At 50.4% G+C, this 22,518-nt stretch overlaps 1 protein-coding gene across 1 annotated transcript; it reads left to right on the plus strand.

Moving 5' to 3' along the window:
- The first annotated feature begins 4,818 nt into the window (after nt 1-4,818).
- On the plus strand, nt 4,819-20,948 carry LOC140218543 (uncharacterized). Its single transcript, XM_072288320.1, has 4 exons — nt 4,819-5,191; nt 8,967-9,416; nt 16,638-16,898; nt 20,707-20,948. The coding sequence occupies exons 1-4, from the start codon at nt 4,819-4,821 to the stop codon at nt 20,946-20,948; spliced, it is 1,326 nt and encodes a 441-aa protein (XP_072144421.1).
- The last annotated feature ends 1,570 nt before the right edge of the window (nt 20,949-22,518 follow it).

Consider the following 22,518-nt stretch of genomic DNA (forward strand, 5'->3'; position numbering starts at 1 on the left):
GAACAAAGTTTGTAAAGAAACGCTTATACCTTCGAAGAAAAAAATGTAAATAAATGATTAGATATGCAAAATGTATTGCCGTCTGATATGTACGACTCCGAAAAATAAAAAAAATGAATTCGTCGAACAGGTATTCTACTAATAAAATTAAATGCAAGCACTAGACTTCTGCGTGCCGGGCTGCGGCCGCTGATGTTCCGGGCTCGCATGCGTCGTCGTTGCTCTCAGAGTCAAAGTCCGGCGAAAATGCAGCATCCTCAGACTTTCTGCTGCTCGATCCATGGATAAAATCAGCCGCAGACGCAGCGGAATCGCCAGATCTGCGATCTCTCGAAGCGAGCGCCACTACCTGAAGGCGGCCATTTTTTTATTTCGTCTTTGGCGATGGCGAAACTGCGGAGCGCGTTCAAAACTTAACGCTTGGTGGGAACAAAGCTGATTGCTTAGAAAACAAAAATATAACTCTCCTCCTTCGCGTAGGATACCGCACTGTGTCCGGGAGCGGTGCGGAAGGTCTAGAAAGCCACGTTTCAAACCATCGTTAGCGCGCTAACGACGCCCAATGGGCGTGGTACGGAAAGAATTAAACGCGTGTGGGAAAAAAGAAACTGGAGAGAAAAAAGTAAGGTAGCCCGTTGTTGATCAGGTACGCGTCTTCTTTCAATCCCTTTCTCACGATGCTTTATTTTTTTGCCTCCTATACACACGATGATTGGGTGTCAAAGTTTATAATCATCATAATGATAACCCGCCGTGGTGGAGTAGCGGTTTTAGCGCTGCGCTGCTAAGCCCGAAGGCGCGGGAAATAATTCCGACCGTGGCTGCTGAACTTAAATAGGGGCGAAATGCAAGAACGCCCGTGGGGGTGTCACGCGTTGGGTGCACGTTAAAGAATCCAAGGTGGCCAACTTAGTTCGGAGTCCCCTACAACGGCTTGTCTTATAGTAATATGATGGTTTCGATACGTAAAGCCCCCAAATTAAGTTAATTAGGTCAATTAAATTAAGGTAATTAATTTAATTAACCATCTTGATACCAGAACCATATTCGCCATCATCACCATCGTCGTATTTGTTGTCCCTGTGGTCATCGTCGTCACTGTGCACCCTTAATTTGGCATAAACATAAAAAAGAAGAGAAGACAGCCGACATTATATGCACGGATCACACCATACAAGGACGACGAAAATGATTTAATCAATGGCAAAACCTGTGCGGCTACTTAATTTTGTTTAATTTAGGTTTCTTTCTCATCCTCAATTATTCATTTGTATTCCTTTTTTTGTCCAAATCATTTTACCACTCTGTTCGTGGCCTGTCCCCCACAGTGCGTTTGCGCCGTAGAATGAGGCATCATCATCATCATCATCTGAGCGGGGCTGATGTGACAGCGGTGCGTTGCTGTATCTACAACTCGAAAACAATGTGAAGCGCTGTCAAAGAGCGGAACTTGTCTGACGGCAAGAACACCCAAGCTATAGGTAACGCAACCTGTTGATTCGCTCCACCAGATTGCTTTATTGCAGATTTGTCATTTATATTCTCGTCACGCTGCTGTAACTATCACATCGCATGGCACGTGCCAAAACATTATACGACATTGGCATCATCAGCGACAAAAGTTCTCGTGCCTCGCACCAGCGCCGGCTCGCGACATTCCAGCTCGGACGAAGAAGATATCAGCGAGCGAGGCGTCGCAAGCCGCCCTCTTGCAGCCTTCCTGACTCTTGTCCGAGTTTAAGCCAGCTTCCAGCGCCATGTCGGAGTCTCAGACTTCCCTGACACGTCGCCTGAGGAAGAAACGCCCGGTGTGCCAACCTCAAGGAAAAGGCAGCTCATCACGAACATTCAAAGGTAAACGATTTTGCAACTGTTCCGCTTTAAAGGAAATTGCTCGATCGCATTGACCCCACTGGGTTGAACCGTTGCAACGTTTCTTTCTTATTGTAACCTGCTGAGCGGTGGGGAAGAGAGCCACAAGGGGGAGCGACATGGGGGAGGGTATTTTGTGAATCTTAATCGAGTGAATTCTGTGGATACCACTGATTGGGTGGGCCGGGTTACCAACGAAAAAGAAATAGACGCCCGCAGCTAAGAGGTGGTGATTGATTCACGTGATGAGGTGCAGCGGCCAGGAAATCTGCCAATTATAAAGCCTCTAGAACATGGCGTGATAGTTTCAGCGACTATTTTACCCCCCATGCACGATATGTAACATGACAGAATATATGAATTCATGCTGAATAAAGGATGCGCGAACAGAATGATGAGGATAGACGAGACAAGACGAAGCATTTCGCTTTGTTCCGTCTATCGTCTTCGTTCTCACGCCTAGCTAGGCGATCATATTGCATGCTCCTTGTCAAAAAGAGTGCTTAAGGAGAACGAAGACGATAGACGAGACAAGGCGAAGTGCTTCGTCTTGTCTCGTTTTTCATCTTCGTTCTGTTTAGGCATTCTTTTTGAGAAGGAGCATGCAATATGATCGACTAGTCAGGCGTGACAGAAATCAGATGTTAGCTACACTTTTCGGTAAATTTATAAGGAGTAATCAATCGTGTGTCGAAGCACGTGTGTACAGGACAGAGCTTGGTCATTGGAACGTGAAGACTCTAATGGACCTGGTCTGTATAGTCACTGCAAAAGTGGGTGCTCAGTCGGATTCCTTGTGATCAAAAGAGCTTCTTCCGTAATTGTTTACACTGAATACTTTTCGCAGTATGCACTCGTAACTCGTTTTAGTAGTTTATGCTAGTAGTTTGTGTTCGCTTATGCAATTGTAACAGTTACCTTGGAATTGTAACAGTTCCTCTGATAGAAAATGCTTGAGAAACTTTAATGGATATTGACGCACTTTTTGATGGCAGAAAACTGTGCATTATAGTTGTATTCATTACGTTCTACGACCACCTCGTGCTCCAGAGAATGAGCAACGCGGTTGAGATTAGCAGATATCTTGACAGGCTCGCGTGGAAGTAAGGCATTGCCAAGGAGCAGGTGTAGAAGAACGGATGTTTTAATGAAGAGAAAGGAAGTCAGAGTTGCGGCCGGAAGAGCATGTGTCAAGCCTGCTGTTGCTCACCGGAAAAAAGAGAAACAAGCAAACTGATAGGCAGGTGGCAGGTGACGACGCAATAGTGCTCTAGTAATAGTGCTATAGGGGTATAAGATACACTGGCACCTGAACATAAGGAACACGGATGAAGCGAATTGTTTTCTACATTAGATTGACCAAACTCACTGACCAATACTGATGCAAAATAATTGTTCATAACAAAACGGACATTCAAGATATCGAACTCGGGGCCTAGGCGGCCATCGTGATGAAGCTGATTGCAGGCTGCAAACGCGGTGTTCAGGGCAGTTACTATTTTTTGGGGTAGGAGCGCTTCTCGAGCATGCCTGTGAGAATGCTCGGAACCGTGACGAAATGGCCGGCTGGGGCCTTGTTTGGAGTTCTAGGCGCAAAATGCGCGTAGTCGTACGTTCAATAATTGGTTCTCTTGCCTCTTTCATTTAAAGAAGTTAAAGAAATACGCGTATAGCAAACGCGTCACAAAAGTAGGTTTAAGTTCATTGCAGGCCAGTATGAGTATGTCAAATTATCTGATACGTCGAGCTATATCAAATCGATTGACATTATTTGGATTTTTCGGCCGTTTTCATGGTCGGTCAACGGGCGAACTCGGAATGAAAACGTTCACTCATTCCCTCGCCCGTTCTTTCTTCTGTTCGTTCTTTCAATTGGTCTACTCGCTTAGACTGGCAATTATCGTATATATTTAGTGGACAAGTTTTTCAGGGCGTAAGCCTGTTCGTTATAACGGGGTTTGACTTACCTCCTGAGACCCCTCGTGCATGACATCGCCCATTGCCTACAACCATTTTCAAAAGTAACTCAGAACCCATTACATAAATATTTATCATAAATTCGAAGTGAGGTCCATGTGAAACCATACGGAATTGCTTCGTTCATAATCTTGCCGAAAGTTTTCCAGAAAATTGACCCCAACTTGATCGAAACCGCTGTGTCGTCACAAACGAGGAAAAAGCAAGTGTAAGTGCGTTTCACGTGCCACGCCATAGCATGACAATGCGGGACGTGCTATCATACGAGCTCGCTACACGATATCAGATCTTCATCTCTGTGTTTAAGCGAAGAAAAGCAGTTTTTACGTGCATGGGCTAGCCACTTTTGGTCTCTAACCATAGTATCTAAACAAAAAAAGTTGAAAGGCGATTCAACCTGTCGTTGAAGTCAAAGAAGGACAATGTCTCCCTGAGAGAGCTGGAGGTAAGAATGGGCTGGAGTCACTGCGCACGGCACCCTATCGCGTCACCCCTCGCGTGAAGGGAGTAGGAGCATCGGACTGCTGAAATTTGTTGACTGCGCTATATTTCGAAATCAACCCACATTTTCAGACTGCACAGTCTTCGGGACAGGCCCACGAAAAGAGGCTACGCAAACACAGATACCCGATGCAGAAAAGTGCTAGTAACTCGTCAACTGCATTGTCTCCGAAATGTGTGTTTGTGTTTTAAGATTCCTGAGACACCAGGAGGGGGGGGTGCGGGTATTCTGTAACAGTCCACCTAGTGGTCAGTCCATTTCGGCCGCTGCTGATTGGCTACGGCCGCTCGTCTCTCTCGTACAGCTGCATCCAATCAGTAGCGGCCGAAATGGGTGGTCCACAAGGTGTACGTACTCTTGCGAAATACCCCCCCCCCCCCCCCCCCACACCCGCTCCCCAGTAGACAACAAGGATAGCGACATGAAAAGGCGATCAAGATCGCGAACTGTGTTCGGGTCTCGGGAGGATGACGTTGTCCAATACGCCATTCGTCACAGAAGAGACGTGCTCCGAGAGCTCGAGCGGCTTCCGGGCGAGGTCCGAGTGCCCGTCCTCGCGGTCGATCGGCGGGCCGTCGTCTTCGGGCACGCAGTCGTGCCCGGGGACCATCGCTGCACCGCGGAGCCGCCGACGAAGCAGCGATCGTCCGCCGCCGGTCTTGGGGGGCGCGGCTGCGGCACCGCCGGCGGCGAGCCGAACACTTCGCCCGGCGCCCTCGACGAGCGCCGGCCGCGACGTCCGCCCTCCCGACGAGGCGAGGGGCACCGCGACGAACGCGCGTCCCGCCCGGAGAGCAGCCGACGACGTAGCCGACGAGCCGGTACACGTTGTGAGCGTACGTGCCTGGGCATAAAATTATTAACCGAGTGTCTTTGTCCTCGCTGCGGAACGGAACACGGGGTTACGCACGAAATTTACCCCGGGAACTCGGGCGGCGAGGGAATGACTGCTTCTGGATGGATTTGTCTGATCTTCGTGCTTGTGGCTTCAAGTGGTCTTGCGGCATTATTTGTCTCTCTAAATTTCCGAGCAAACATAGTTTTTCTTAAACTGAATTGAATTATGGGGTTTTACGTGCCATAATCACGATTTGATCATGAGGCACGCCGTAGTGAGGGATTCCCGAATAATTTCGACCGCCAGGGGATCTTTAACGTGCCCCAGTGCGCGGGACCACGGACGTTTTTACATTTCGCCCCCATCGGAATGCAGCCGCTAAGCCACCGCGTTTTTTTTTTGTTCTCTCTTTTTTTAAGCTCAACAAGGCAATTAGTTTCTGTGCATGCCTAACCATTACGAATTGTTGCATCTATAGCGCAGTATTTGGCTCCAAGTGATCAATTTGCAAAGCCATAAAGCAGTTTGAAGTAAAAAGACCGAACTTAAGGCCAATGCGTGTACTAATTACCATTCCCATGCTGGCTGCAGTGAACGACTGAACCGCCATGTTCTCAGCTTTCTTGGACACCAGCGCTAAAGTCACCCGCAGTAATTTTTGTAAGAAACTCTCTCTTTTATACCGCAATCTCTTACACTAGCACCCACGTTCGGAGCAAGCGACTTTAATCTCGACCCGTTGCCGTCTGTTGGCAGGGCCTGCGCCGGGACTCCGGGTTTGATGACGGGGTAGGTGACAACAAAGCTACGAGGAAAGATTAGCGGCAAGCATGCAAAAAAAAAAGGAAAGCTGAACCCTTTCGAACGGGAATTATCCAAGATATACGTGGCGCTATACTGGGCTTCGGCTCGCTTCCGCTGCGGTTGCGGCTTTGTTGTGCATGTGTTGTGGGAAGAGTAATGCTCGCGTATGTGTGTGGAATTAACGACAAAGATATATTGCCGTAGTCTCGTATTTCACATTGCACATTCCACACATGTACAGTCTTCATTTTCGCCCTTTTGTGCGTCTTGTACTTCTTCCTCGTGTTTCTTCTTGTACGTGTTTGGTTCCAGTATACTGCGTACGGGTCTTTTATTTGGTAAACGTAGGTTTTGCGAGCGTAGGATACAGCTTTGGAGGGCACATGTTTACACATATATTACAAAATGAAGGCTTATTTACAGTTTCTTTTTAAATATTGTACCTGAACGACTGTTGTTATGACGTCAGGCATTTCAATAAATTTTTCGCGTGCATGTGCCGCTTTTTGTTTAGAAATGTTGCCAGAACTCTCAACGAACCATTAATTGTTCTCCGAGAAGGCAATGCAATCCTTGTTCATTGATGAAGTATTCAACTGTCCCTACCAAACATTGAACAAATGCTATAAGTCACGAGGAGCAAGCCTGGGAACTTACCAAGTTTTTCGCTCGCATCGGTATCGGTTCGGCAATTTTCATTCAATGTTTGCCGATGTAAAAGGGAACAAATCACTCCGTGTTGAAACGGCGATTCTTGCGAATGCGAAAATCAGAACGTCGCTCACTGTTATTTGTTAAATAGTTAACCCGTGCAGAATAGTTCCGTCATGGAATTTGTTCAAGGCAGCAATGAGGAAGATTGCCGCCGTTAAATACAAATCTGCAGTTTCCTTCCATACCGACTAAATATGTATACTACCGCGCTAGCCGCGTGCGGCAACGCAAAAGCAGCTTGCCTTTACCGATGTTCTGGTACACTAAGAGCGTATTACGCGAGAGCGATAACATAAGTTCATAACTATCATTGTTAAATAGAAGCGGTAGTCGGCGAAAGGTAAATCAATACATACGTGGTAATATATCGCTCGTTTCTTGGGGGGAGGGGGGGGGGGGGCGCCTGCCGCCCTGAACCTGGTCGGTACAGACAGCGTGCACATGATGACGTCATGCACGCCGTTTCTCACCGTGCTAGTGGTGCTAACCCCGAACGATGACGTCAGCATGCATTATCACTCACGCATTAATTTGCTTTCTTTCTTTTTTTTTTGACGGTAAGCGTTATCGACCAGATTTTCGCTGTTCGTAATCGATTTTTATCGCTCAGCGCAAGAGGCGCCTGTAGTCGTGCTGCCGTGTTTCTTGTTTACGTTTCTTCTCGATGTGCTGATACCCCAAGATGGCAGCCACAATGACCTCATTGCAAAGCAAGGTCTTTTTGTTAGATTTTTTTTTTTAAAGTAAGAACGTATGTCCTCGTTGGCCTGCGCAAGAACGCGCCCGCTATTCGTGACAGGGATATAGGTATTATGAAACGAACGGTCTGGCGTGGGGCCGGTCGCAGACGGCTTTTATAAAACACAAGTGTTTTAAAGACCAGCCGTGCTTTGTGATTACGCAGACGGCCATCTTCATAAGTCCCTCCAGACGGTTGCTCTGATGGCTATGGCACTGCGCAGGTTCTATCCTTGCCCTGGTGGCCGCATTACGATAGGAGGGAGGGGGATGGAATAAAGCTGGGGTGCCGCACCTTCGCTGTGCGTTAAAAAACCCAAGCCTATCAGAGTTGACCCGGTCTCCAACTTACTAGGCCCTCATAACCCACTTTGCAGTTTTCATACGTTAAACTCATAACGAAAAGAAAAAAAATATCTCCAGCTGAGAGCTAATAACTCCTACCATGCGTTAAGTCGCCTGTTTGGCTCTGCTAAGGTTAAAGGTGGGACAAGCTTCCACCCTTGTGCTGCTGTAAGTGCCTTTAATAATAAAAAAAGACTGCATGTTCGAATATGGTTGCTCCTGCGACGTCGTGTAATATAGAATCACATGCAAAAAAAAGAATATTGCTCGGTATAATGTAGCGATTCCTTTCACTTGATCTTACACCTTTCGTACCGTCCACCCCTCACGACCGGCCGATCCTGGCGATAACGTACAGGCGGAGCAACGCCTAGGCTACTCATGGAGCGTGGGAAGCGAAAAAAAGAGTTGGAATAGAATGGTTACATTACATCGGCCCTACATTCTTGTTTCATTTCGATCATGCAACAGTCACACAAAAGAAAACCAGCATGCAGGCACCGACAGAGCGACTTACACTGCCTGCTGGTGTTTGTCGTTTTATCTGTCCCTCTTGGTCCTCTATGCGCGCTGTCCTATGTCCTAAATAAAGCATGTGGGAGATACGGGGTTCTCCTCCGTACTCTTGGGACAAAGGAACGACAACACAGTAGTGCAAACAGTCACAAGGGCATTTATTGCACCTTTCATGGATCAATGCCTGCTAGCAGAGTTCATATCCCCAAAACATGCCGATGGGCGCGCGACAAATCTAGAAGTCCGACTTACCGCGACCGCATTGCGAGCGAATATGTTCGCCCCATGCTGGATCCCAACGCCTGGTCGTTCGCGTGTACAGTCACGCCAACGGTGTCCAAGGCGGCCGCGCGAGACGGTCTCGCAGAAGCATGGTCGGCGCGGCACGTCCGTCGCGCTCGCTTCCCGAACCCAAAGAGACCAAGCGCCTTCCCTTTCGGCGCCCAAGTAACCCCGCAGCAGCGCGACAGTCGCGCCATCTCTCGCACCGCGCTTGTATACCACTCCGACCGCCAGGCCACGCGAGCCGTGCGGGAAAACAGCATATCAGGGGATGCGCTATGCGGGAAAAACATCAGGGGACGCGCGAGAGTCGCGCATCCCCACAAGCAACACCACCTCGCCCAGGTCCCAGTTTTATAGCAGCTTTTATTGCTTGAGGTAACCGTCCTCCACGTCCGACGCAGGAAGGCACGTCCGCCCGAGGTCTCCCTTCGTCCCTCGAGGCCGCCAAGAAAGCGGTGGTCAGAAGGTCCTCTGGCCCCGCCATAGTTCAACGTGCCACGCCTCCGGCCGGCCTCGTCGCGGCCAGAACGTCGGTGGGCAACCGAGGACAGCCCGGTGGTGGCCCGCCGAACGCGTCCGACGTGCTCTCGCCGCGCTTGACCATACCCAGCTTTTTCGAGCAGCCGCCGACGCCCGACGTTCTGGAAGCACGTCGGCCCACCGGCGCTGCCGCGCGCACCGAGGCGACCGCGGAACGGGCCGCGTCGGCCAAGGCAGAGGGGGGCGAGTGCTGCGAAGGGACCTTCTCGAGCGTTCTGTCGGTGCGCTCCCTGCTCCAGGTGGAGGACCCCGACGTCAGCAACAGGCAGCCGGACGACAGGGAAGGTGAGGCGGGGACGACGTGAGGCGTCGACTCTCACTTGGCACTCCATTGACAAAAACCGTTACAGGAAGCTAAACGTTTCGACAGAATTACTTAATTGTCTCGGTGGGACAATTACAATAGGGTTTTTAGGAGCGACTCCATCTAAAAAGAGCGGAGCATTTACTGCGATGGCAAGGTTCAGCGTCTGCGCTTAGACTTTGATGCACCCGCGGCAAATGCGGGTGCGCCGCAATTTCTGGCGCCCTTAAACACTTTAACACACCGTGTACGGCCTGTAATGACATTGCACGGGCGCCACTACGCTGCTCGCAAGGAGCCGAGCTAATAAAATTACTTCACTATCATTTTTGAGCACTGATACTGTTTTGCGATGTTAATAACAGTCTGAGAATATTTAAGATAAAATACATATTAAAACTTGTACGCTATTTTTACCCGCCGAATTTGGAAAACAATATTGTCACGTGGTGGTGACGTTGAAGAAAGAACACAGTAGCAATACTGTGAACAAGAAAACTAACTTTTATTGGGCGAACCTGTGCCCACAAAACAGGCTACACTTATAGCGCAACGATAGCGGCGAACACGCTCGGCGATCGTCGAAAATCTGCTCAGCGGGTCAAGCGCGTCGGCTTTTATAGAGCAGTCGTCGAATGTTCCAGACTAATCGTTTGGACCCGCGTGCTTTCCACAAAGTTCTACACCATTCGCGCTACGCGATGAAATCAGATAACACAAGGTTCGGCGACAACAGACAGCCGGGTAGAAGCATCGATAACTTTCCAGAAACGTCGGATACATGCAGGCGCGTCCCGCGCTGTGCGATTGCATTTGTTAAGCGGCGAAACGTGGTCGCCCGATAAAGATAAGTACACGTATCAATACCCCCCTCTTAAAAAGCATCGACCCGATGCTGCAAACAAACGAAGGTAATAAACAAAAGCACTCGTAGCAAAGAAAAGAACAAAATGACGAAGTTCGTCAGCGTCCGTAAAAGGGTTTAAGGCGCACCACGTGGACCACTTCAGATCGTGCGCGGCGCCGCTGTGAATGCGAAATGCCGTCTGGCACGACCTCATAGTCCAGAGCGCCAATACGTCGGATGACCTTGTAGGGTCCGAAATAGCGTCGGAGTAGTTTCTCACTGAGTCCTCGTCGGCGTATCGGGGTCCAAACCCAAACACGGTCGCCGGGCTGGTACTCAACAAAGCGTCGTCGGAGGTTGTAGTGTCGGCTGTCGGTCCTCTGTTGGTTCTTGATCCGTAGGCGGGCGAGCTGTCGGGCTTCTTCGGCTCGCTGGAGATAGCTAGCGACGTCAACATTCTCTTCGTCAGTGACGTGGGGCAGCATGGCGTCGAGCGTCGTCGTCGGGTTCCTGCCGTAAACCAGCTTAAACGGCGTGATCTGTGTTGTTTCTTGCACCGCCGTGTTGTAAGCGAATGTTACGTACGGCAGGACGGCATCCCAGGTCTTGTGTTCGACGTCGACGTACATCGCTAGCATGTCGGTGAGGGTCTTATTCAGCCGCTCCGTAAGACCATTCGTCTGCGGGTGGTAGGCCGTGGTTCTCCTGTGCCTTGTCTGACTGTATTTCAGAATGGCTTGGGTGAGCTCCGCTGTAAAGGCCGTTCCTCTGTCGGTGATGAGGACTTCTGGGGCGCCATGTCGAAGCAGGATGTTTTCGACAAAGAATTTCGCCACTTCGGCTGCGCTACCTTTCGGCAGTGCTTTAGTTTCAGCGAAGCGGGTGAGGTAGTCTGTCGCCACGACGATCCACTTATTTCCGGTTGTTGACGTCGGAAAGGGTCCCAGCAAGTCCATCCCGATCTGCTGGAATGGTCGGCAAGGAGGCTCGATTGGCTGTAGTAATCCGGCTGGCCTTGTCGGCGGTGTCTTGCGTCGCTGACAGTCTCGGCATGTTCTGACATAACGGGCGACGTCGGCGGTCAGGCGCGGCCAATAATACTTTTCTTGTATCCTCGATAGTGTACGGGAAAAACCGAGGTGTCCAGCGGTCGGATCGTCATGTAGGGCGTGCAATACTTCTGGACGAAGTCCTGACGGGACAACAAGAAGGTAGTTGGCGCGGACTGGTGAAAAGTTCTTCTTCACGAGGAGATTGTTTTGAAGCGTGAAGGAAGATAATCCGCGCTTAAATGCCCTGGGGACAACGTCGGTGTGCCCTTCCAAATATTCCACCAGGCCTTTTAGCTCCGGGTCTGCCCGTTGCTGTTCAGCGAAGTCTTCCGCGCTTATCATGCCAAGGAAGGCGTCATCTTCGTCATCTTGCGGCGGCGGGTCAATGGGGGCGCATGATAGGCAATCGGCATCGGAGTGTTTTCGTCCTGACTTGTAGGTTACAGTGATGTCGTATTCTTGTAGTCTGAGGCTCCACCGTGCCAGTCGTCCTGAAGGATCCTTTATACTCGCTAGCCAACACAACGCGTGATGGTCACTGACGACTTTGAATGGCCTGCCATAAAGATAAGGGCGAAATTTAGCTGTAGCCCAAACGATGGCGAGGCATTCCTTTTCGGTTGTAGAATAGTTGCCTTCCGCTTTTGACAGCGACCGGCTAGCGTAAGCTATCACCTGTTCGACTCCGTTTCTCCTCTGGACTAGAACGGCACCGAGGCCTAGGCTACTGGCGTCAGTATGGATTTCTGTATCGGCGTACTCGTCGAAGTGCGCAAGTACCGGCGGCGACTGCATGCGTCGTTTGAGTTCTTCAAATGCGTCGGCCTGCGGCGTTTCCCACTTGAACTCAACATCACATTTAGTTAGACGTGTCAACGGCTCGGCGATGCGTGAAAAGTCCTTGACAAAGCGCCTGTAGTAGGCACACATGCCAAGGAATCTACGCACTGCCTTCTTGTCGGTGGGCTGCGGGAACTTTGCGATGGCAGCTGTTTTCTGGGGGTCGGGGCGTACTCCGGATTTACTGATGACGTGGCCTAGGAACAGAAGCTCGTCGTAAGCGAAGTGGCATTTTTCTGGCTTCAGAGTGAGCCCTGATGACTTGATGGCCTCTAGTACTGTGGCAAGCCGCCTAAGGTGATCGTCGAAATTTCCGGCGAATACAACGACGTCATCCAAGTAAACGAGACAGGTCTGCCATTTCAATCCCGCTAAAACCGTGTCCATCACGCGCTGGAACGTTGCAGGCGCCGAGCACAGTCCAAATGGCATAACCTTGAACTCGTAGAGGCCGTCTGGGGTGATGAAGGCGGTCTTTTCGCGATCTCTTTCGTCGACTTCTATTTGCCAATAGCCAGACTTGAGGTCCATCGAGGAGAAGTACTTAGCGTTGCAGAGCCGATCCAATGCGTCGTCTATCCGTGGAAGGGGGTATACGTCCTTCTTCGTGATCTTGTTCAGACGACGATAATCGACGCAGAAACGTAGGGTTCCGTCCTTTTTCTTCACCAGGACAACAGGGGATGCCCATGGGCTTTTCGACGGCTGGATGATGTCGTCGCGCAGCATTTCGTCGACTTGTTCTCTTATAGCTTCGCGTTCTCGCGGCGAAACTCGGTAAGGGCTTTGGCGGAGTGGTCGAGCGTACTCCTCGGTGATTATGCGATGCTTGGCGACTGGTGTTTGTCGAATCCTCGATGTCGTCGAAAAGCAGCTTTTGTATCGTCGGAGCAGACTTCTGAGCTGCTGTTGCTTAATCACTGGGAGACTTGGATTAATGTCGTAGTCTGGTTCGGGAACCATGGTCGTCGGGGTAGATGCGGCGGAATCCGAGAGGACAAACGCATTACTTGTTTCCAGAATTTCCTCGATGTACGCGATCCTCGTGCCCTTGTTGATGTGCTTGAACTCCTGGCTGAAGTTTGTCAGCAACACTTCAGTTTTCCCTCCATGCAGTCGAGCGATCCCTCTTGCGACGCAAATTTCACGGTCTAGCAGTAGACGTTGGTCGCCTTCGATGACGTCTTCTACGTCAGCGGGTATTTCGGTGCCGACCGAAATAACAATGCTGGAGCGGGGCGGGATGCTCACTTGGTCTTCGAGCACATTCAAGGCGTGGTGACTACGAGGGCTCTCCGGCGGTATCGCTTTATCTTCCGACAGCGTTATTGACTTCGACTTCAGGTTGATGATTGCGCCGTGTTGGTCCAGGAAGTCCATACCGAGAATGACGTCTCGTGAACACTGTTGGAGGATAACGAAGGTGACAGGGTAAGTCCGGTCGTGAATGGTAATTCTTGCCGTGCACATTCCTGTCGGCGTAATCAGGTGTCCTCCAGCGGTCCGAATTTGAGGGCCTTCCCATGCAGTCTTAACCTTCTTCATCTGGACGGCGATGTGTCCACTCATGACTGAGTAATCGGCGCCTGTGTCGATTAAGGCGGTGACTGCGTGGCCGTCTAGAAGCACGTCGAGGTCGGTGGTTCTTTGTCTTGCGTTGCAGTTGGGTCTTGGCGTCGGATCACGGCTGCGTCGTGTTGAATTGAAGCTAGTACGTCGCGTCGTGAAGTCGTCTTTCGTCGGTGCGGTCTTGGCTTCCTGACTTCCTCGGGACGGCGGCGCGTCGTCATTATGTCGTCGAGATGGTTTCTTCGGCGCTTTCGTCGGCGGCGGAGGATCTTCGTCAGTTCGACGAACAGCAACCGCACCTCCATCGGTTGCTGCTTTTAGTTTTCCGGATATGGGCTCGCTGACCGGCCCCGGGCTGGGCCACTGTATGGTCGGCGCTGCGGCGACAGGTAGCGGCCTGGTGATGGCGAACGCGACGGTCGTCGAGAGCTCCATTGAGTAGCGGCGAGGTAGTCGGCGATGTCACGTGGGCGCTCTCCAAGCTGTGGACGCGGCGCGTTAACGGCGAAACCTCGCAGTCCCATCTCTCGGTATGGGCATCGTCGGTAGACGTGACCTGCCTCTCCGCAGTGGTAGCAGAGCGGGCGGTGGTCAGGAGCGCGCCAAACGTCAGTCTTCCTCGGGTAGCTGCGCTGGGCGACGGGTGGGCGTGCTGGCGGCGGCGGTGGTGGTCGACGGAATTGCGGCGTTACGGGGCCCTGGCGCGGTAGTGGAAAGGGACCTTGACGGCGGGCGACGGCGGCGTAGCTCATCGCTTGCGGCTGAGGCTGCGGTGGTTCTGGTTGCACCTCAAGAACTCCAAGCGATCGGTGCACCTCTTCTTTTACGATGTCGGCGATCGAAGCCACTTGAGGCTGCGACGAAGGCAAGACCTTGCGCAGTTCTTCGCGCACAATGGCCCTGATGGTCTCGCGCAGATCGTCCGTGGCCAGTGATTGAATTCCTGCGTAGGGGGTAGAGCTTGTACGGCGGTTGAATTGCCGGTTCCGCATTTCGAGTGTCTTCTCGATGTTCGTCGCCTCACGAAGAAACTCTTCGACGGTCTTCGGTGGGCTTCTTACCATCCCGGCGAAAAGTTCCTCCTTCACACCACGCATGAGTAGGCGAACTTTCTTTTCCTCGGCCATATCCGGGTCGGCGTGGCGGAACAGACGGGTCATTTCTTGCGTAAAGATGGCAACGTTCTCGTTTGGTAGCTGCACTCGGGCGTCCAGCATAGCTTCGGCCCTTTCCTTGCGCACGACACTTGTAAAGGTGCACAGGAAGCCGCTACGGAACAGGTCCCACGTAGTCAAGGTCGACTCCCTGTTCTCAAACCACGTTCTGGCGGCGTCTTCTAAGGCGAAGTAGACATGCCGCAGCTTGTCGTCGGAGTCCCAGTTGTTGAATGCCGCGATTCGCTCGTAGGTCTCCAGCCAAGATTCCGGGTCTTCAGTCACTGCTCCATGGAAGGTCGGTGGGTCCCGGGGTTGTTGTAGGATAACGGGGGACGCTGGGGCAGCCATTGAGGTTGTCTTGACCACGATCTTCTTTGTCGCCTCAGGTAGAAGTCCGTGCTCTGGGGGCAGGCCTTGCAGTCTGCGGCTAGCACGCTGGTCTTGGGCGGTGTCGGTTTTGTCCTCGGGCTTCGGGCTTGGATCGCGGCTTTGCGGGGGCGTTCGGTACATGAACGCGCTAGCACCTCCACCAGATGTCACGTGGTGGTGACGTTGAAGAACACAGTAGCAATACTGTGAACGACAAAACTAACTTTTATTGGGCGAACCTGCGCCCACAAAACAGGCTACACTTATAGCACAACGATAGCGGCGGACACTGTCTGCGATCGTCGAAAATCTGATCAGCGGGTCAAGCGCGTCGGCTTTTATACAGCAGTCGTCGAATGTTCCAAACTAATCGTTGTGACCCGCGTGCCTTCCGCAAAGTTCTACACCATTCGCGTCAGGCGATGAAATCAGACAACACAAGGTTCGGCGACAACAGACAGCAGATAGAAGCATCGATAACTTTCCAGAAACTTCGGATACATGTAGGCGCGTCCCACGCTGTGCGATATTTGTTAGGCGGCGAAACGTGGTCGCCCGATAAAGATAAGTACACGTATCAATATCAAATCCTAAAACCAAGGACTGCTTATAGGTGTTCAAAGGATATCATCGACGGCTGCGTTGACTTGCGCGTCCCAGCTCTCCGAGATCCGTGCTCCTGTAGGTACTGGAGGCAACCGCTGTATGCTAATAACGCCCATACTCATACGACTCAACCGCCATCGAATATGAGCGCCACCAGTCGCGCGATCTAAACGAGTATGGTGAGTTTGTGCAGGAGGATGAGTCACCAAAATCAGAGTTGGAAGGGAAACAATGGATAAAGGCAGTGACGAGACAGAACCACACTACAGCACACGGTCTCTTTCTGGTTTTCCTCGCACTGTTCATATTATACACATGTACAGCTGACTCATAGAAGCTATAGCTTTAAATTCAATATATCGTGTGGAGGAGCACAGACATGGCAGAGAGTATTTGCAACGTACTTACAAGAGCAGGCCCGCCGGTGACCAAGGTAGAAAACCAGCACGTGCCAACAGCCCAGAGGTACCTTTTCGTCTACCTTGCGGCGTCTGTTGCATCGAAACAGTAACGTGCGATGGGTCCGAAATATGGCTGATGGGAAGCTGTTGAGTACTTTTTCAATGATGTCATTGGTGCAACGGCCTGTCGCATTAACAACCTCATAGACAAGGAGTCTGCAACGGGTCCCCACTAATCGACAGATCCTATCGCTATCCTACCTACGTACACTGCGTACCTTGTTCTTATATAAAGCCGCGAAGACGCCACACTCTGCATTCCTAAGGCCCTGCAGTGCGTGTTCTCCTCCTACACGTGCAGAAGGTTCGCCGCAGTTCGTGGTGTCCATGGTGGGCAAGATGGCCGTGCTGCTGGCGTGCTGGTACCTGTTCCTGGTCTCGTTGGACCTGCTCAGCTCGGCCTTCAAGCTCTTCGCCGGACACCAGTCGTCCGTCCGGGTCCCCAAGAGCGACGTGATCCGCAATCCCGTCGTGGGCATCATGACGGGCCTGCTTGTCACGGTGCTCGTGCAGAGTTCGTCATCGTCCACCTCTATCACCATCTCCTTGGTCGGATCCCAGCGTGCGTACTGGCTGCACGCTTGCAGCATGCTGCCGCAATGTTCGGGAAACTTTTAAGTATATTCAACGTAAGGATAACGTGAGTACAGTGAGCTAGATGTTGCATGCTATACTCGCAGAATAAAACGCGTATATTTAGCACTAACTAACCAGTGCGCCTAACTTTCGCTTCAGCAGCCTCCATGGAGACGAACTGCAGTTCGTGGGACATCGGGTTAATTTTGGCTCGTGCACTTAGATCAGAGTTGTGCATAAACTTTAGGGACCAGGGCCCGTATTCACACAGCTTTTCGTTCGTAAGTGATCTTTTTCATTGGCTGATCGCCTTCGCTACTAGTATCTCCTACCACGACCGGTTTCGAGGGGTGCGCGCGCTCCCCTAGAGACCGGCCGTGGTCCTACATCACTATTGGCTGGTACGGCTGCTTTTAGCGTAAGAACGTTTTGTGAATGCAGGCCCACATTTGTCGCGAAATGGCATGACACTCTCGAGTGCGCATACAGAGGGCTGTTATAATGAAAATTTTCCCGTTTGCATTTCATTCCATCAATAGAGACTTTTAGCGTGTCCGCTATTCCGGCAAACCGGGGCGGGCGGTTTGGGCGGATTACCGGATGGTCGGGGGCGTAAACGTGAGCGGCCAGATTGGTGGCGCCAGCTTGTGGTGCAAAGCTCAACTACCTAAACACAGAACCAATTGCTATATTGTTCTCAGCTGGGGTGTAAGTTTTCGACAGCGGCGTAATTGTGAACACAACTACGCCGCTGCCGAAAAATTGCACCAGCAGCGAAACAGAATAAAGTAGGTTACTGCAATTTTAGCTCTGTGTTTGTTTGATTGAGCTCTACAACAGGCGGCTGCACCGCTCCGGCCGCTCACGTTTACGCCCCCGACCATCCGGTATAATCCGCCCAAACCGCCCCGGTTCGCCGGAATAGCGGCCAGGCTAAAGGTCTCTTATATAGTACGTATTTTACGAGAAAAATACGCCGACAGATCTGTCCCGCGCCGATAAACAGCGCGAAAAAAAGAGCAACCTTGTGAGCACGAGTGAATGCTTCTAAACACGAAAGACCCAAGCACCCAAAGATGCTTCAATATCTCTGACGTCGTACTAAAGTACCCGCGCAGCGTTTTGGGTGCGACATTTATATATGAGAACTTGGCCCTTCTCTGAGCCAATAGCTAACCACTTCTTGCCACAAGAATATATAAAACTCCAGTTCTTGAAAACATTACTAATTGAACTATGCTGACAGTTCCTCTTTAAAGTATTTGTAAGTGCCCGCACTTAGAAGGGTCCCTTGTGGGCTGAACGTGTAAACATGCTACGCCGTACTTCGCATTTGCGTCCTTGAGAACAACAACAAAAAAGTACCGGCAATATTGCTGCTGTTGGATTGAGTTTAGTTTTCTGTGGTGCTCCTTTATGCGGGATGCTTGCTCCGCTTGGTCACCAGCAGAGTGGGTGCACTCCAACTGGGCGAACGAGATTTCTGAAAGCTACTTACATAGTAGACGAGCGATCACTGCGCCAAAGTATAACTGCTCCCTGTGGAGAGTATAGCTTTGCCCAGGTTTTACTTATAACGCCATTTTACAGTATCTTTTTGTTCAAGACAGTGTCAGAATATGAATGAATGAATGAGTCAATCAATTAGTTATTGATTGCTATTTGTTCCAGTCAGTTATGCTATGAACTCAAAAAAAAAAATTCGGCAGAGACACTTAAGAATGCTTAAGGCTCATTTACATTAGGCTGACACGGCACCGATTTTCGTCTGACGACGGTTGCCGACAGCGTTTACCGTCCTGTCGGCGTCCCTGCCACACTGCACCGACGCCGACAGTCTGCAGACGGACTGCTGACGGCCGCCTCGGCGGAGGCGATTTTCTTTTCACACGGCGAAAGCCGGTCGCTTCGGATCTGTGAAGTCGTTGTCCTGCATTGTTTCCTACTATCGCTCACGACAGGTACCTGTATTTGCGTTTGATTTGAGTAATTCTGCTTCGACAACAAACTATTAGAGACAACCTGGCGCTCTTTCCGAGATCCGTTCACGGTTTCTTAGCCCATTAGGCCTAGCGAATGCAGCTCTCTAAGTTCGACAAAGTATCTGATATTATAAGCGTTCTGACATCTCGGAGGCGATACGTTTTTCTCAGAGGCTTGCTTGTTTTCTCTCTCTCTCTCTCTCTTGCTTGTTTGTTGTTCGACAGATCGAGGGCGCCGAAAAGCGCATGTGTTTATATTAATCACCGTTGGTGGTTTGCCGTTTGTTTCAAATACAGTGGAAACCAACGTTCTTGTGGTAACAATGCCTGCGCCGACCTGAACTACTGAGGAAATGCTGCAAAAAGTACAGATTTGCGCTTACAATCAGTGCCGAATCACCCAGGGACGAGCTTACATGAGCGACCGGACTTCGCAAACGGCTCTCACTGCTGATTTTGGCAGGTTTCTCGCTTTCCGTGCTTTGTCAGTTGCTTTCCCCTTCTTGTGTGCGGGTTGCACGAAGTCAAGAGCGGTCCATTTCATGTTGCAGCGAGCAGAAGTGAACTACACTGAACTCGAGAGACCAAAATCAGCGTCGCATCGGCCTACCGTGACTGGGTTGTTAGTTCAGGTCAGCAGTTATCGGTACATACGTGCACGAACCCCGGCTGCAGGTAGTTTCTTCGCTGGACAAAATCGGCACAGTTGTTAGCGCGACACAAGACTGTTGGCAAGAGCTGACGATCATGTATTTCAACTTCGGTAGTATGTTTCCGTTGACTTTGAGCAATCTCGTTGTCGGTGCGATGTTTTCTCTATGCGGCCGATTTTACCAAGACTAGTCGAACGGCAGTCTGCAGACTGGTTTTGTCGGTGTCGGCGTCACGAAATGTGACACCGCGACGACTCGCTGTCTGCAGTCATGTCGGGGGGGGGGGGGGGGGGGGTATGTTCGCATACAAGACAGCATGACTGCGATTCTCACTTTTCTCAAGAATGCATCTTGTACGCTTCACCACATCGTACAAAGCTGATGCGGCGAAGCTTTAAAAACCCCTTGACGCAACCTTTCCTTTGCTAAGCTCTTGTTGGTGTTGCCTATCGAACATTTCGCTGGGCACACGCAGCTTAGGTTGCCACTTTTATTCTTTTTCTGCGGCATGCTTAAGGCTAATTGTGAAATGCTTGCTCAAGGTCCCGTAGTATCACACTAGCTTATTGCAGCCGAAAACCACGAGCGGTGTCACAACTGCTACAAAAAAACAAAAAGAAATATTCGAAGGATACCTTCGCATTAGCATTGACGGCAGCTGCCCGGCGCATCCTCTTGCCAATATACGCCACCAGGAGAAAGCGCGGTACTGCATGTTTCTTAAACGGTGCATTCTCCATGCACGAGCCGCGCATGCGTCTTCTATAGCAGGACAGCACGGCAACGCCGACACCGACGGCGATGGCGCAAATGCACCTCGAGCATCCGTGTGTTTGCTATCTAGAGAGAGAGAGAGAGAGAGAGCGATGGCAGAGAGGACGAGGAGCTCTTTTCTGCAGCCCTTTAGGGAGCACCTCTCGGCACCATGCTATCGCAATAAAAACTACAAAATAGTAGTTTGTGGACATCTGAGGCCGACATATTGTCGGTAAGTTACTACTTCAATTATGGACGACCAACTAGCTCAACAATCAACTCTTCTACTTTCACTGCTCGTTTATTCACCGTTTTTCGGAGTGTTCTAGCGCTGCTACAGCGCCCACGCTTTCCGCGTAGCCACGAATTTGCGCCCGCGGCCCCGCTGTCTTGCCGTGCGCAGTGCTGAGCGTGAAGCAGGCCATCCCGATCGTGATGGGCGCCAACCTGGGCAGCTCGGTGACGAGCAGCGTGGCCGCGCTCTCTCAGGTGACGCGACGCGACGAGCTGCGCCGGGCGTTCGCCGTGGCCACCGCGCACGGCCTCTTCAACTGGCTCACGCTCGTCGTGCTGCTCCCCTTCGAGGTCACCTTCGGTGAGGGACGCTGCTTCTCCGACTCTGCAACAGCCTGTCCCATTTTATAACTGCTCGCCGCCCAATCCACATTGCCGGCTTTGGCCTATATCGACAGCGACGGACGGCTGCATAACGCAGGCGCATGATGTTTTTCAATCAATCAATCAATCAATCAATCAATCAATCAATCAATCAATCAATCAATCAATCAATCAATCAATCAATCAATCAATCAATCAATCAATCAATCAATCAATCAATCAATCAATCAATCAATCAATCAATCTTTTGTTTCTGCACGAGAAATATGGGGGTGACGGAAAGAAAAGCTGCTAACTGCAGCTTGACAAGGCTCCAGCTATAAAGAGGTACAGTCAAAATCTCGCTTCGCCTCCGCAGCCTTCTTTCGGGCTATTCACCTTACCCTTACCAGCTTCCAACAACTAAAGCCCAACGCAATGCGAATTTCTCTTTGCTCATGATTCCCTTCCAATTCTAAGAGCTTAAAAAAGAAAGCAGGGTTGCTGTTCTTACTGCTGCCTACTTTTCTCTTAGAGTGCATTTTCTTTTGGTCTGCATCGTTCAGTATAACACAAGGATTTGAAATGACAAAATCCGTCCACATTTCTGAATCGGCTTGCTCCTTCGAGTTGAACGTGCAACAACCTTTTTTTTTTTAATTTTAACCGTAACAGGGCAAGCAAAGTGCGAGGTGTTGAGGACGTACATCGGAAAGTGCGATGCTTCTGCCAAATTTCAGACACAAGAGCAACGGCTGATAAAAAATTACCCGATTAATTACCGCATGCCCAAAGCGCGGTATGTGAGTGCTTTCTTGCATTCCGGCCGCAATCGGAATGCGGCCGGCGCGGCCTGGATTTGAACTCGCGACCTCGAGCTAGGCGGCACAAAGCTGTAGCGACTGGGGCCACTGCGGTGGATTCAACGAGAAAGGCCTCCACATTGGATCATTTTGAAATGTGGCTACCATGGCCTGGTCGCAGAGTATTTTGTTTTTTGTTTTTGTTTTAATTAGCTTAAAAGCTTGAGACAGCTGTGGTTTCCGCTTTATGTAGGTAGCGCTTGTCCTGTCCATATCTCTTTATCCACATCAATATGCAGGCTTAACCACGTGAATAGCAAAAGTTTTGCTATTGCCGGAAAAACCGAGAATCGCGAGAATTCTTTCTTGCCAATATGCTGCCTAAGGTTAAGCGTAATCTTTACCTGGCGCCAACTGCGATTTCAATATTGAAATGAACGTGAAACACAGAAGCACTATCATTAGACAACCGATGAACTGATTTGGATGCAATGCCTTGCATTTAAGATAAAAATGGTAATTGTACACCTTGTAGTAACCAGAGTTTTCATTTAGAACATGAAATTTTACAAAAAGTCTCGCAAAAAGGAGATATCGCAACTCTTTAAACAACATCTGTAATTGTGTCGGAAGCGAATAACTTTGATGTACGAGTTTGCAGCTTATGTGAAATACTCGTAAGTTTACAGTGCTTACGAGTATGTCGCAAAATTGGTAATAATGAATTAGTATATTCCAAATCACTGTAGAATATATCAATTTTTGTCCGCTTAAGATTTATCAATAGACGCCGCTTACAAAATTCTGAAATTCTG

The sequence above is a fragment of the Dermacentor andersoni genome, chromosome 5 (assembly GCF_023375885.2).
Source record: "Dermacentor andersoni chromosome 5, qqDerAnde1_hic_scaffold, whole genome shotgun sequence".
Classification (NCBI taxonomy): Eukaryota; Metazoa; Arthropoda; class Arachnida; order Ixodida; family Ixodidae; genus Dermacentor; species Dermacentor andersoni.